General features: G+C 43.1%; 1 protein-coding gene across 1 annotated transcript in view; it reads right to left on the bottom strand.

Annotated features, from left to right (window-relative positions):
• The window catches only part of LOC135113774 (prenylcysteine oxidase 1-like), a 210,812-nt gene that overhangs the window by 151,035 nt on the left and 42,700 nt on the right, over positions 1-17,077 (bottom strand). The window contains exon 3 of the mRNA XM_064029358.1: positions 7,183-7,357. Within this exon, the coding sequence (XP_063885428.1) occupies positions 7,183-7,357 (175 nt within the window). The remainder of the gene's footprint in view (positions 1-7,182; positions 7,358-17,077) is intronic.

Raw genomic sequence — 17,077 nt, 5'->3', positions numbered from 1 at the left:
CTACTTTCTCTATCCTCATTTTCAATCCAAAGCTGGATGTTGTGTTTATGTGCGCCATGACTTAATCTGCTCTTGTGCCCAATCTCTTGAATCATCTGAGTTTTCCACCATCTAGCTATGACTACAGAGTCACTCTCAAACTAAATCTATCTGTGCTGTATGCATCTCACCTAACTTCTCTGACTATAAGAAATTCTTTGACTACTTAACTTCTAAAGTGGAGCACATTCTGACTCTCTTTCCTTTTGCAGAGATCTCCATTCTTTGAGACTTAAATGTTCACCACCAGCTTTGGCTTTCCTCTCCCTTCACTGACCATCTTGGTGAACTAGCCTTCAACTTTGCTATCCTCCGTGACCTAGAGCAATTGGTGCAACACCCTACTCTTATTCCTGACCATCTTGGATATACACCCAACATTCTTGACCTTTTCCTAACCTCCAATCCTTCTGCTTATACTGTTATCCTCTCTTCTCTGTTGGGATCCTCCAATCACAACCTCACATCTGTATCTTGTCCTATCACTCTAATCCCTCCTCAGGATCCCCCTAAGCGAAGGTGCCTTTTGTGTTTTGCTTCTGCTACTTGGGGGGACCTGAGGAGGTATTTTGCTGATTTTTCTTGGAATGACTACTGCTTCCGCGACAAAGAACCGTCTCGGTGTGTGGAGCACATAACAGAGGTGATGGTGTCTGGCATGGAGGCGTACATCCTTCACTCTTTTTCTTGACCTAAACTTTCCAAACCTTGGTTTAACACAGCTTGTTCTCATGTTATAGATGATAGAGAGGCAGTCCACAAAAGGTACTTGAGTCTTCCATCACCAGAATCTCATGCACTTTATATTTCTGCCCGGAACCATGCCAAGTCTGTTCTCCAACTAGCTAAAAACTCCTTCACTAACGGAAAGTGTCAAAATCTTTCAAGATCTGACTCCCTTTGTGACTTCTGGCATTTAGCCAAAACATCTCCAATAACTTTGTTTCTTCTTTCCCTCCTTTGTTTCAACCAGATGGCACTACTGCTATCACATCTATCTCTAAAGCTGAACTCTTTGCTCTGACCTTTGCTAAAAACTCTACCCTGGCCAATTCAGGGATTGTTCCTCCCTCACCTCCACTCTCTGACTACTTCATGCTACTTATTAAAATTCTTCGCAATGATGTTTTCCATGTCCTCACTGGCCTAAACCCACAGAAGGCTTATGGACCTGATGGGGTCCCTCCTATTGTTCTCTGAAACTGCACCTCTGTGCTTGCACCTTGCCTAGTCAAACTTTTTCAACTTTGTTTGTCAACATCTACCTTTCCTTCTTGCTGGAAGTTTGCTTACATTCAGCCTGTTCCTAAAAAGGGTGACCATTCTAATCTCTCAAACTATCGTTCTATTTCCTGTCCATCTACAATTTTTGAATCTAGCCTCAACAGGAGGATTCTTAAACATCTATTACTTCATAACCTTCTATCTGATCGCCAGTATGGGTTCCTTCAAGGCTGCTCTACTGGTGATCTGGCTTTCCTTACTGACTCTTGGTCATCCTCTTTTAGAGATTATGGTGAAACTTTTGCTGATGCCTTAGACATATCAAAAGCTTTTGATAGAGTCTAGCACAAAGCTTTGATTTCCAAACTATCCTCCTACAACTTCTATCCTTCTCTTTTTAACTTCATCTCAAGTTTCCTTCCTGACCATTCTATTGCTGCTGTGGTAGATGGTCTCTACTGTTCTCCTAAATCTATTAACAGTGGTGTTCCTCAGGGTTCTGTCCTGTCACCCACTCTTCCTATTATTCATCAATGACCTTTTAAACCAAACTTCTTGCCCTATCCACTCCAACGCTGATGATACCACCCTGCATTTTTCCACATCTTTTCACAGACATTCAACCCTTCAGGAGGTAAACAGTTCATGCAGGGAAGCCACAGAATGCCTGACTTCTGATCTCTCTAAAATTTCTGATTGGGGCAGAGCAAACTTAGTATTGTTCAGTGCCTCAAAAACTCAATTCTTCCATCTATCAACTCAACGGAACCTTCCTGACAACTATCCCCTCTTTTTCAATGACACTCAACTGGCTCCCTCTTCTACACTTAACATACTCGGTCTGTCCTTTTCTTATAATCTAAACTGAAAATTTCACATCTCATCTCTAGCTGAAACAGCTTTTATGAAGTTAGGCGTTCTGAGATGTCTCTGCCAGTTTTTCTCACCCCCTGCCCCCCAGATGCTAACTCTGTACAAGGGCCTTATCCATCCATGTATGGAGTATGCTTCACATGTCTGGTGGGGTTGCATTTATACTGCTCTTTTAGACAGGGTGGAATCAAAAGCTTTTTGTCTCATCAATTCTGCTCCTCTAACTGCCTGTCTTCAGCCTCTTTCTCATCAACAGAGTGTTGCATCTCTCGCTATCTTTTACCGCTATTTTCATGCTAACTGGTCTTCTGATCTTGCTAATTGCATGCCTCCCCTCCTTGCACAGCCTCGCTGCACAAGTCTTTCTTCTTTCTCTCACCCCTATTCTGTCCACCTCTCTAATGCAAGAGTTAACCAGTATTCCCAATCATTCATCCCCTTCTCTGGTAAACTCTGGAACTCCCTTCCTCCTTCTGTATTTCCATGTTCTTATGACTTGAACTCCTTCAAGAGTGAGTTTTTAAGACACTTATCCTTCAATTTTTGACGACCACTTCAAACCCTATTCAGGACCAGAATCTCAGTGGGCTTTTTTTTTATTAGATTTTCATTGCCCTTGGCCAGTGTCCCTCCTACATAAAAAAAGAAAAAAAGCCTCTTTCTCATCACCACAATGTTGCATCTCTAGCTATCTTCTACCACTATTTTCATGCTAACTGCTCATCTGATCTTGCTAACTGCAAACCTCCTTTCCTCCTGCAGCCTGTCTGCACAAGACTTTCTTCTTTCTCTCACCCCTATTCTGTCCACTTCTCTAATGCAAGAGTTAACCAGTATTCTCAGTCATTCATCCCTTTCTCTGGTAAACTCTGGAAATTCCTACCTGCTTCTGTATTTCCACCTTCCTATGAATTGAACTCCTTCAAGAGGGAGGTTTCAAGACACTTATCCTTCAGTTTTGACTATCACTTTGGACCTTATTTGGGGACCAGCATCTCAGTGGTCTTTTTTTTATTGGATTTTTGTTGCCCTTGGCTGGTGTACCTCCTACATAAAAAAAAAAAATTGTAAATTAGGTCAATGATAAATCCTCATTCAGGATTGAGGTGGAGCATGGTCTGAAAAAGACACTGTTGGTGGAGACAGCAATGATGGGTTGAGGCACAAAGCTTCTCATGCAATACATATGATTTGATAAACTTTCAGTGGAGTCTGGGATCACTCAGCTTTAAGCCTAACATAATATAAATCTAATGCTGATGTTGGCATTATTATACATCACAGTGGCACTTTATTGTATATAAGCTAATATCAGTTGTGCTTCCCTTTTAACACCTAAAGGACTGGAGGTAGCAATAGGTGCTTTACCAGGCAAGGAGCAGATGCAGTTATAACCACTTTACGATTTTATGTTAAACTTAGCTACTTTTTATCATTTTTTTGTAGTTTAGTCTTTGATAATACTGCCTGCAAGCTAGTTAGATTAATCTCTCAGTCTCTGCCCTCCTCTCACTATGGTTAAATAGTGATGGTGATTCTAACGAAACCAATTCCCTTCCCACTCCTTCCTGTCCTCAGACCTCAACACCACAGGTGTTACCTGCTTGCACTTGACCAATAGCTACATATCTTAGAGAGAGTCCCTAAATCTTTTGTTATTGCTATTAATTTTTTTTTTTTTTTTTTTTTACATTTTCTTCAATTAGATGTTTAGTTTAGTGTTGTTTTACATTTCAGTATTAAGTAGATATTAAGTGTGCCCAAAAAGCTTGTGCTTCATAATGGGCTGTTTGTCTTTCAATTAATTGTACCTTAAGCTTATATATGTATTACAGACAAACATAATAAAGTGTTTAAAGTGTTTAAAGTGTTTAAAGTGAGTGCAATAAGACAGTAATTCAATAAAATTGTTTAGCATGCATGAAGAGAGCTCAGGGCATTTGTATTCATTAGGCACTAGCCATATCCAGTCAGGCAAAACTGATACATTGTTGACAAGTGATTCACTCCCTCCAACTCACTGTCTCTTCATGACCACTACATGTGGAGACATCTGGATGGCATCATTAGAAAGAAAAAAACATGATGTTGATGTTAAGTACAAAGTCTATTTCATTTACTTTTCCACTGCAAACTAAGTTTGATGTGTGTGTGAATGCAAGCTATTTTTGATGTCTTGTGCTGGATGGCTGGTCTTTGCAGGATGAAAATCACTACCAACTCCAGTCCTTTAGGGGTTACCACAGTATAAATGATGTATACACTATATATTGTGTACTAGTGTGTACTGTTACCAGGTCCAGTTTTCTTTCAGTCTCTCTTTTCTTTTTATATAAGTGGAGCACTGGCCAAGAGCTAATAAGTTAATAAGCAATAGCATTTATGAAAAACTGACACTAACATGCATTTTTCTTATTTTTGGTGATGCCTCTTATACTGGACATAAAATTACATTGCAAAACTGCTTACTGTAGTTCCCTTCACTTCCACATTTATCACTTAGCATTGCCAACCTATGAATCACCTGCTGTGAACTACCTGCTTTGACTCTTATCTGAAACACATCCCTACTTAACTTCCAAAGTGGAGCACATTCTGACCCTCTTCCCTTTTGCAGAGATCTCCATTCTTGGAGACTTCAATGTTCACCACCAGCTTTGGCTTTCCTCTCCCTTCACTGACCATCCTGGTGAACTAGCCTACAACTTTGCTATCCTCCATGACCTAAAGCAATTGGTGCAACACCCTACTCGTATTCCTGACCGTCTTGGAGCTACACCCAACATTCTTGACCTTTTCCTGACCTCTAATCCTTCTGCTTATGCTGTCACCCTTTCTTCTCCATTGGGCTCCTCTGATCACAATCTCATATCTTTATCTTGTCCTATCGCTCCAATCTCTCCTCAGGATCCCCCTAAGCAAAGGTGCCTCTGGCATTTTGCCACTGCTAGTTGGGGGACCTGAGGAGGTATTTTGCTGATTTTCCTTGGAATGACTACTGCTTCCGTGTCAGAGACCCGTCTTTGTGTGCTGACACATAACAGAGGTGATTGTGTCTGGCATGGAGGCATATATTCCTCACTCTTTTTCTCATCCTAAACCTTCTAAACCTTGGTTTAACACAGCTTGTTTTCGTGCTATACATGATAGAGAGGTGGCCCACAAAAGGTACTTAAGCCTTCCATCACCAGAATCTCATGCACTTTATATTTCTGCCCGGAACAATTAACCATTAACAGAAAATGTCAAAACCTTTCAAGATCTAACTCCCCTCGTGACTTCTGGTATCTAGCCAAAAATATCTCCAATAACTTTGCTTCTTCTTCCTTCCCTCCTCTATTTCAACCAGATGGCACCACTGCTATCACATCTATTTCTAAAGCTGAACTCTTCGCTCAAACCTTTGCTAAAAACTCTACCTTGGACGATTCTGGGCTTGTTTCTCCCTCTCCTCCACCCTCTGACTACTTCATGCTATCACTTTACAACCTTCTATCTGATCACCAGTATGGGTTCCGTCAAGGCCGCTCTACTGGTGATCTTCTGGCTTTCCTTACTGAGTCTTGGTCATCATCTTTTAGAGATTTTGGTGAAACTTTTGCTGTTGCCTTGGACATATCAAAAGCATTTGATAGAGTCTGGCACAAAGCTTTGACTTCCAAACTACCCTCCTACAGCTTCTCTCCTTCTCTCTGTAACTTCATCTCAAGTTTCCTTTCTGTCCATTCTATTGCTGCTGTGGTAGACGGTCACTGTTCTTCTCCTGTCACCCACTCTCTTCTTATTATTCATTAACGATCTTCTAAACCAAACTTCTTGTCTTATCCACTCCTACGCTGATGATACCACCCTGCACTTTTCCACGTCTTTTCAGAGACGTCCAACCCTTCACGAGGTAAACATTTCACGTAGGGAGGCCACAGAACACTTAACTTCTGATCTTTCTAAAATTTCTGATTGGGGAAGAGCAAACTTGGTATTGTTCAATGCCTCAAAAACTCAATTCCTCCATCTATGAACTCGACACAACCTTCCAGACAACTATCCCCTCTTCTTCAATGACACTCAACTGTCCCCCTCTTCTACACTGAACATCCTCGGTCTGTCCTTTACTTATAATTTGAACTGGAAACTTCACATCTCATCTCTAGCTAAAACAGCTTCTAGGAAGTTAGGCGTTCTGAGACGTCTCCACCAGTTTTTCTCACCCCCCAGCTGCTAACTCTGTACAAGGGCCTTATCTGTCCATGTATGGAGTATGCTTCACATGTCTGGGGGGGTTCCACTCATACTGCTCTTCTAGATAGGGTGGAATCAAAAGCTTTTCGTCTCATCAACTCCTCTCCTCTAACTGACTGTCTTCAGCTTCTCTCTCACCACCGCAATGTTGCATATCTAGCTGTCTTCTACCGCTATTTTCATGCTAACTGCTCTTCTGATCTTGTTAACTGCATGCCTCCCCTCCTCCTGTAGCCTCACTGCACAAGACTTTCTTCTTTCTGTCACCCCTATTCTGTTCACCTCTCTAACGCAAGAGTTAACCAGTATTCTCAATCATTCATCCCTTTCTCTGGTAAACTCTGGAACTCCCTGCCTGCTTCTGTATTTCCACCTTCCTATGACTTGAATTCCTTCAAGAGGGAGGTTTCAAGACACTTATTTATCAATTTTTGACCACTGCAGTGACCCTTTTATGGGACTGGCATTTCAGTGGGCATATTTTTTTATTGGATTTTTGTTGCCCTTGGCCAGTGTCCTTCCTACATAAAAAAAAAAAATCCCTTTATCATCCTTATTTGTACTGACTGGGACGTGTATTGGATATGGGCTGAGTCAGGCAAGGACATTCACAGCAAGCAATCCATACACTGGCAATGCTAAGTCATGAACAAGGAAGTGGAGGGGACTGGATATGCTGCCACTGTACACAAAACCAAGGTTTCTTACTAAGATGGAGGCTTTCAATGTGTCTGTGTCTCATGTTCAAGCTAGCAAAAAAAAAAAAAAAAAAAATTTAGTTACTTTCACTCATCACCAATTACTCACTTAATAAAATCCTGGAGAACAGCAGCTGGCACCTTCTGAAGGCGGTACACATCCCATCCATAGCGCAGGAACAGCTTGGCAAAATCTACCAGTGCAATATTGCTTGAGGTGAAAACATAGTCTTCCCCATTGAAGAGACCAACAGACTCCGAACAGGGGGTGGTGTGGGAGAGACCTGTCAAGGAAGTAAATAGGTCTCTTTAATTAGCTGAGTAAGTACCAATTTTGCACATATACTTGCGCTGCCAATCTATGCAGCACAAAGATTACTTAGAAAAGACGAGTGTGAAATAACTGTATATGTGTGCATCTAGTAGACATGACCTGGGGTATACTCATGTATGTATGTGTGTGTGTGTGTGTGTGTGTGTGTGTGTGTGTGTGTGTGTGTGTGTGTGTGTGTGTGTGTGTGTGTGTGTGTGTATGTGTGTTGGGATGTGGAGTCACACTTGGCAAGACTCTTTGGCAAGAGTTAAAGTGAGTCAGTAAAAATACCTCCAACTCCTCTATACTTCATGAATAAATTACCAGAGTGCAATGCTAGGCCAGTCTTGTCCTGTGTGCGGGACTAACAAATTTGTTGTATGTTTATATGGGAATACCTTTCTTTTTTTTTTCAAATATACAATTTTATTTTTTGTTGAACTGTAGTATCTTGTGAGTCATGGAGCTGTAACATTAAAACTTCCTGGAGTTTTGATGTATTTACCTAGTCGTATTGTACAGGGCATGAGCCAAAGCTCATTTTGTCCTGTCTCCATAACTATATTTATCCAGCTTCTCTTTAAACATGCGTACACTATTTGTTGCAACCACCTCTTCCTTCAAATCATTCCAGATATCAAAAGTTCTATACGGGAAGCTGTATTTCTTGATATCACTTGAACATTCACTCTTTATTTTCTTCCCATGTCCCCACGTCTGTCTCTTCCCTTCTTCCATCTATGGTACCAAGTCATTTCTGTCTATTCTTTCTATATTGTTTACAAATTTGCACATTGTTATCAGGTCTCCTCTTTCTCTTCTCTCTTGTAGTGTTGGTAATCCCATCTCTTCAAGTCTTTCTTCATAGCTTAAGTCTTTCAATTCTGGTACCATCTTCATCGCTATCCTTTGTATTCTTTCCTGTTTCTGAACCTATATCTTTTTTGTGTGGATCCCAAACTACTGCTGCATATTCCAATTTAGGTCATATCATGCTTGTTATAATTTTCTCCATCATTTTTTTATCTAAATAGTTAAATACCCCCCTAATGTTTGTTAACAAGCTGCATATAGAGCCAAATATCCCTTTTATATGCCTTTCAAGTGATACTGTCCTGTATTATTACTCTCAAATCTTTTTCTTCATTATTTTTCAATATTATTTCTCCTCCCATTTTGTACTTCCACAGTCTCTTTTTACTTTTTCCTATTTCCAACACATGGCATTTCAGGTGTTAAGTTCTAGTTTCCATCTTTTACCCCATGCATGTATTTTGTCAATATCCTTTTGTAACTCCTTGCAGTCATTTTTATCCTTTATTATTTTCATTCTTTTTGTATCATCAGCAAAAAGGTTTATATAACTATTTAGATTCTCTGTCATATCATTTACATATATTGTAAACATAATAGGTGCCAACACAGATCCTTGCGGTACTCCACCTGTCACTGCGCCAACTTGATTTAGTGTCTCTGATTATTGTTCTCATTTCCCTCCCTTGTAAGTAATCCTCTATCTATCTGAATGTTGTTCCCTTTAGTCCTCCTCCATTCTCTAGCTTCCATATAAGGCTTTTATGGGAAACTTTATCAAATGCTTTTTTGAGATCCAGGTATACCACATCAACCCATCCCATCCCATCTCATCAACTCCTCTCCTCTAACTGACTGTCTTCAGCCCCTCTCTCACCGCCGCAATGTTGCATATCTAGCTGTCTTCTACCGCTATTTTCATGCCAACTGTTCTTCTGATCTTGCTAACTGCATGCCTCCCCTCCTTCCGCGGCCTCGCTGCACAAGACTTTCTTCTTTCTCTCACCCCTATTCTGTCCACTTCTCTAATGTAAAAGTTAACCAGTATTCTCAATCATTCATGCCATCTCATCAACTCCTCTCCTCTAACTGACTGTCTTCAGCCCCTCTCTCACCGCCGCAATGTTGCATATCTAGCTGTCTTCTACCGCTATTTTCATGCCAACTGTTCTTCTGATCTTGCTAACTGCATGCCTCCCCTCCTTCCGCGGCCTCGCTGCACAAGACTTTCTTCTTTCTCTCACCCCTATTCTGTCCACTTCTCTAATGTAAAAGTTAACCAGTATTCTCAATCATTCATGCCTTTCTCTGGTAAACTCTTGAACTCCCTGCCTGCTTCTGTATTTCCACCTTCCTATGACTTGAATTCCTTCAAGAGGGAGGTTTCAAGACACTTATCCACCAATTTTTGACCACTGCTTTGACCCTTTTATGGGACTGGCATTTCAGTGGGCATTTTTTTATTAGATTTTTGTTGCCCTTGGCCAGTATCCTTCCTACATAAAAAAAAAAAAAAAAATCGGCAATTATATTCTCACTGCCTTTTACATGGTGAATCTCTAAGTCATAGTCCTGTAAGACCAGGCACTACCTCATCAGCCTCTGATTGGAGTTTTTCATTTTATGCAAGAAAATGAGCGGATTGTGTTCGGTGAAGACCTGCACAGGCTGTCCCGTCCCTCTGACGTACACTTCAAAATGACTCAAACTCAGCACTAGGCCCAAAGCCTCTTTCTCAATAGTGCTGTAAGCCCTTTGATATGGTAACAACTTTTTAGAATAATAGCCTATGGGGTGCTCCATTCCCTCATGTTCTTGCATTAACACACCACCCACACCATTCTGACTGGCATCCACATACAATACAAATGGTTTTTCATAATCAGGCATGTGCAGCACTGGGGCACTGACTAACATTTTCTTAATCTCCACAAAAGCTTCCTCACAATGCTTATCCCAACAAAATTTTGACTTCTTATTCAGCAACTTGGTCAGGGGTGTAGCAACATCAGAGAAATTTTTACAAAATCTCCTGTAATATCCACTGGCCCCTAAGAATCTCAGTATCTCCTTCCTATTGGTGGGTGGAGGGAGATTTACAATATCTTTCACCTTGGCTTCCACAGCTCTCACTTCACCTCTCCCAATCTTGAAACCTAAGTACTCCACGTGAGCTTGCACGAAATTACTTTTTGCTAAGTTGACAGTAAGGTTGGCATCATCCAGCCTCCTGAACACTTCCTCCAGCAGCTGCACATGCTCTTCCCAACTCTCAGTGTACAACAATATGTCGTCTATGTACACAGAACATCCCTTCAAACCCTTCAGCACTCTGTTCATTAATCTCTGAAAAGAACTCCCTCTGTTCTTCATCCCAAACAGAAGAACTTTGTACTGGTACAATCCATCCATGGTGACAAAAGCTGATATGGCTTTTGCCCTCTCAGTGAGTCCTACTTGCCAGTATCCCTTTAACAAGTCAATTTTTGTTATGAAGTTGGCACTTCCTACATGATCTATACAATCATCAACTCTAGGGATAGGGTAAGCATCAGGTTTTGTTACCATGTTAACCTTCCTATAGTCCGTACAAAAACGGAAACTCTCTTGACCAGGTTTGGGCACCAGTACACATGGCGAGCTCCATGGGCTCTCACTGGGCTCAATCAAGTCGTGTTCCAGCATATACTCTACTTCTTTTCTCATGATCTCTCTTTTCTGCGGGTTAACTCTGTAGGGATGCTGTTTGATGGGTTCAGCCTCCCCAACATCCACATCATGAACCACCACATTTGTTTTCCTAGGTGCATCAGGGAACAAAGAATTGAATCTTTCAATTATCTCCCTAATCCTTTCCTTCTTTTCTACCTCCATGTCCCCCAGTTTATCATTTAAATTCTCTAACACAGCTGAGTTCTCTAGCACCATCCCTTCACACCTGCTCAGTTTCACTTCAGACCACTTCTCTTCCACGTCAGTGGTTACATTCACAACACTCACAATTCTTACTCCTTCTACTACATCACCTCCATTTTCTCTGTCCCTTTCATGAAATGGCTTCAACATGTTTACATGACACAACTGGTTCTTTTTCTTCCTCCCTGGAGTTTTTACAATGTAATTCACATCACTCATTTTCCTCTCAATCTCCCAAGGACCGCTGAACCTGGCTTTGAAAGGATCACCCTGAAATGGGAAAAGAACCAAGACCTTGTCCCCAGGCTGGAAAGATCTGGCCTTCACCTTCTTGTCATACCAGCCTTTCATCTCACTCTGACTATTTTTCAAATTTTCCTGAGCAATTTCCCTAGTTCTCATCAATCTGTCCTTGAAATCAGATACATATTTCACCGCAGTAGGAGGCTCCTCTGCTCCCAACCATTTTTCTTTCACCATCCTTAAAGGACCGTTCACCTCATGCCCATACACTAACTCAAATGGGCTGAAACCAGTTGACTCTTGCACATTGTCCCTTAATGCAAACAAGGCTAGTGGCAATGCCTCATCCCACTCAATACTCGTCTCCTTACAATACATCCTGAGAGTGTTTTTAAGAGTTTGGTGAAATCTTTCTACACATTGAACAGTCTCTGTTCAATCTTTAGACCCCTTAGGATTTCCTTGAACGTGTGAGAAGTGAAATTACTTCCCTGGTCTGACTGCAACACCTTAGGAATTCCCACCCAGGAGAAAAATTTCACCAGTTCCCTCACAATGTTTTTAGAGTTTATACTCCTGAGGGGAATGGCCTCAGGAAACCTGGATGACATACACATAATAGTCAGCAAATAATGGTTTCCCCTCCGGGTCCTTGGTAAAGGACCTACACAGTCTATCACCACCTTACTGAAAGGCTCCTCGACCACAGGTATAGGGTGAAGGGGGGCAGGGCGAATCACCTGGTTCGGCTTGCCCACCTTCTGACACAAACCACAAGTTTTACAAAACTCTTTCACATCACCTCTCACTCTGGGCCAGTAAAAATGACACAGGATCTTTCCTAGGGTTTTTCTGAGCCCCAGGTGTCCTGGCAGATTACCTTCGTGTGCCATCTCCAAAATTTTCTTCCTATACACCCGTGGCACCACAATCTGCCTTTTCACCATCCAGTGATCAGAGGTTGGGGCTGTCAGAGGCCTCCAACTTCTCATTAATACCCCGTTATTCGCACAGTAACCCACGTACTCGTTGTCAAGCTCACCCAGCCTTTTAGCCTTATTCCATATAGACTTCAAGCTTTCATCACTCTCCTGAGCTTTTATCAACTCGCTCTTTTCTACCAGAAAATCAAGGTTGGGCTCCACCTACAACTGGTTCATCACTCGCACATTCCGGGTTAGTTCCTTTTTCATCAGGTTCCTTGAACAGAACGCCCAGGTCTTCGTCCTCCTGCGTTGCTCCCTCGGTGTCCATGCGTTCCTTCCGGGACATCGCTCGGGTCACCACACAGACTGGGAACAATTCAGGCACCTCTGCCTCCCCATCTGTTGAGTGAGGGACTTCTGCTGGAGTGGTGGTTTCTGTCATCCCTATCAGAGGGTTGTCTACCATCTGAAGTTTAGGGATAACTCGACCTCCAGCCAGGTCATTCCTGACCAGCATATCCACTCCAGCTACGGCCAGTGTCTCCTTCACTCCCACCGTCACCTCTCCAGTGACGTATCCGCAGTCCAACCAAACTTTGTGCAGGGGAATACTAAACTTGCCTCCTGCACCCTTGCATGAGACCTCTCTGCCAGTGCTGGTCTCCTCATTCCATGGGAGTACACTACTTAAGATCAGACTCTGGTTAGCTTCTGTATCCCGGAGGATTCTGATCACCTTCTCTGGACTTCCCTCCACTTTCATGTGCCCTTGCTGGTGAAATGCTCAAAGCCCTCATCTTTCTGCAGCTCCTCTTGTATCTCTGCATTCATATTCTCCACATACTTTATCAGGTCTCTTTGGGTGGCAACTGCTCCCACTGGCTTCAGCTGTCCCTTCGGACACTGGTACTTCTTATGCCCACTACTTCCACATCCAAGGCACTTAACTGCACCTTCATCACCACTACCCTTCTAGTAATAGGTAGTGCTCCTGGGCCTACTCCTATAGGGCGTAGACCTCATGCTGTGGTCGGCTGGCGGGGGCATGGTGTAAGTGTAAGGAAAACTATAGTTGTTAGGGTGAGGCTGGTTTGATCTATGGACTGATGTCGAGCTCATCTGGCGGTCATTCTTATATCTCTGATGACCATCATTTTTGTTGGAGAATGGCTTTCTCCCTCCTTGGTGTTCATCTCCGTTCTGCCCATGGATCGCACAGTACTTATCAGGTCTGCGTCCGGCTTCCATCACATCTCTCACGTTGTGTGATACGAGCTCATATTTTAAACTGAGGGGCATTTGGTTCATAAATTGTTCCATCCACATAACTGCTTTTATCTCCTCAGCTGTAGTGGCTTCCTCGGCCTTCAGCCACCAGTCCAGTTTAAGGCCAACCTCTTGAGCCATCCCGAGATAAGTATCACCTGGACGTTTTGCGGAACTTTTCCCGGTACACACTCGGACATAGAAGGGTTGATCACAACACCGCTTCCTTTACCACTTCATAATCACTCGCTTCTCGCTCACTCAAATTCACATATACCTCTCGGGCCATTCCCTCAAATTTAGACTGGACGAGTAATGCCCAATCGTTTTCATCCCATCCCATCAACTTTGCAGTTTTTTCAAATTGGACGAAGAAGTTTTCTTCCTCCCCTTCCACAAAGTTAGGCATACTGATGACCTTTCTCTCTAAATCCCCATTGCTTTGAGCACCATTTCCTGCCCTGGTCTCATTTACTTTATTTTTTCTTTCTGCTCTAATCTTTTCTATCTTGATCTCCTTTTTCATCTGTATCTGCTGCAACTCCACCTCTTTCTACTCTGCTCCCTCTGCATCTGCAGTTGCATCTGAAGTTTCATTAACTCAAATTTTTCACTACTAGAAAGGCTATCTGTTCCACCAAACGCACCCAGGTTTATCTCACTGACCTCAGCACCTTCCTCTACACTCTCCCCATCATTATCCTCACTTTCACCACCATCATTTTCAAACCAGCTCCTCTCCACAAGAGCATTCTTCAACTCCGCCTGCATTTCCTCTTTTTTCTTGGATTTCAACTCCACTTGAAACCTCTCAGCCAATGAACATAATTCCTCCCTGGTTAGTGTGTACAAATCATGCACACTTCTCGACAGAAGGAACATCTCAACACGTTTAGTGGCCATGGTTACAATCACTACACTCCACAAAATATTCCTCCAAATATTCACCACAATATATGCACAGTTTTAAAGAAATATTTCACACAAGTAAATTCCTCCCAACGACAATCACCATGTAACACTCGTTACACTCCACAAATGTTCAAAAATCCCAGACAGGCCCCCATATTCTGTCATGATTGCTTACTTACTTACGATTGTACAATCCCAGTTATCTTTCCAAGAAAGTGGACATTACACTGATCCCGGAAATTTTTAAAGGTCTGGATTTTTAAAGGCTTCGAGTGCCTACCCGACCTATCCGAAATTGCTAGAATTATCTCTCACTCTAGCACACCTGGAATCACCTCTAATACCAGATTAATGTTGGGGGAGTAGAAAACACGATTATTCTATGTTACAAGCACATATATCAATACTAATAATAATTCACAAACAACATGAGGTAGTACACGTTACTACATGACGTTCTCGTCACTTCCCACAACACCAGAACCCGTTTGCACCTCCACCAGTCACAGAAATATTCCCCTCAACCACAGGAATTTACTCAAGACGCCATTACCGTGTCCCCAGACAATAATTCCCATATTTCACCTCCTCAAGCCTCACAGGAGATTACCATCATCACCAAAGATTACCCATAACACCATAACATCATCCCCAAAGTCACCAATACACCACAACACCAGCTTCCAAGGTCAACACCACAACCTCCACTCACAAAATGGCTGCCAATTTGACCTATGACCCTTTCGAACAGCGTCACCGGCACAACTCAACAACCGAATTTCAGCGGACAAGAGCTCTTGGTACCACAAAAGATTCACTAACCTGATCCTGGATATCAAGGTTATACTGCTACACCACTAATACCTCCACAAACTCACTCCATCACCAATCCACACCAAGATTCTCCCCTGAGAGCCGCCTTCCCTTCGATATACCTCATGACCTAAGGTGCTCTGCCTTCCCCTCCTTAGAATGTGTTGTTGCCCACTCAAGCTCCCCTTGTTTTCAACATATTTTTACCTCAATTATACTTCCTCCCTTATACATACAAAGATATAGAGAACTTAAATTATGAAGAGAATAATACTACATGATATAAAATGAGTAAATACCGTAAGCCTTACACTACTTATAACCAATAATAAGGATAATGCCCGAATGGCAGGTAACCGGAACACAGGGGACACTAAGAAAACGTGATCCCATTCAAGGTAAACTCGGCCAATAACATGACACTATCCATGGATACCACCCCAGATGTGGAGGGTGCTGATGTTGCTGTTAATTTTGTTACTCACCCAAAGGCAAGGCGAGCACTCCAGCATTGTGTGCCCACAGGATCTGTGACTCCTGAGGTCGACTGAAATAAGGCAGGGCCACTACAAGAGGAGTGCAGAGTTTGTCTTGAGGCCACAGTGGGGGCAGAGTGCCTAGAGGCCTGTCCTGCTGCTGGCAAGGGTCTGGACGAGACGGACTCAGACTCGTATTTGAGTCTGTGTGATGGAGCTAACTGAAACATCACGGTCACTGCAAGAAGCACCTGACTTTGGTTAGAGTGCTGCCAAGGATGAGGATGGAGTGTTGAGTTTGGGTTGTTTGTATGATGGTTTGCCTCACCCTGCAGAGCTTCTCAGAAGTGGCACTCAGGTGGAGTTACCTGTTGTTGAGACTGTGGGTGCCGGTACTCAGTCTGAGCTCCAGCCTGGTATGCCTGATGTGTCAGGGGTCTCCTGGTGTGTCTGATGTGTGCAGGGAGACTCATGACTTTGCTGGGGAGGCAGGAGTTTCCTCCTTTGCAGAGTGTGCCAGAGGCTGGGAGCAGGCTTCTCCCCTGCTAGGACCAAGCACAGTGGGTGTTTGCTCACGCAGTGAGCCACCCATGCTGGCAGCTACAGCTACAGCTGTCAGCATAGTTAAGGAGGGTTCGGAAGTGGCCATGTTTATTGACTGTGTGGGTCAGGCTGGCAAGCCTGATGACCTTTCACCTGAGGCCTCTCAGGTGTGTCATGGCCAGTATTGTTTCTCCTCATGTGAGGATGAGTTGTAATGTTGCTCACTTGATTCCTCTTTCTGGGGCAAGTTGTTATGATGTAGTTAGCGCAAGCGTTACAACGCCATGTCGGGAGGCAATGCCAAGTGAAGTTGCTTATGATGTGTTGCTTGCTGCTCAGGAAGCATCCTCAGTGTTCCTGGTGGCTTTGTTTGACCAAATTCTTGTTAACTGTCAGGTGCTGGGCCCAAGCAATGTTGTATGTGATGATGGATGTCAGCTTCCTCAAAGCGACACGGTATTGGGAATGATGAGAGAAACTTGCACACAGGAGAAGTTGCTGGGACCAGTGGGTCTGGCCCAGGGGCATGTTGGCTGAGCTCATGTTGGAGCCAAGGTTTATTGCTTAGTGATGGCCACATGCAGGAGTTTGACTCAGTGTGCTCTGTCCTGGAAAGGAGCAGCTGTCAGCTTGCTGTGGCGATACCTATGTCATCAAGGGGCTGGCAGGAGGAATGTAGACTAATAGTGTTGTTGTACCTGATATTGCAAAACAGACTTGATCATGTCACACCTGAGAATCACTATGTTGTTTTGTTAAGAGCAGCCAGATGGCACCTCTTAG

This window comes from Scylla paramamosain, chromosome 26 (genome assembly GCF_035594125.1).
Source record: "Scylla paramamosain isolate STU-SP2022 chromosome 26, ASM3559412v1, whole genome shotgun sequence".
NCBI lineage: Eukaryota > Metazoa > Arthropoda > Malacostraca > Decapoda > Portunidae > Scylla > Scylla paramamosain.
This window is presented reverse-complemented; position numbering and strand designations above follow the sequence as displayed.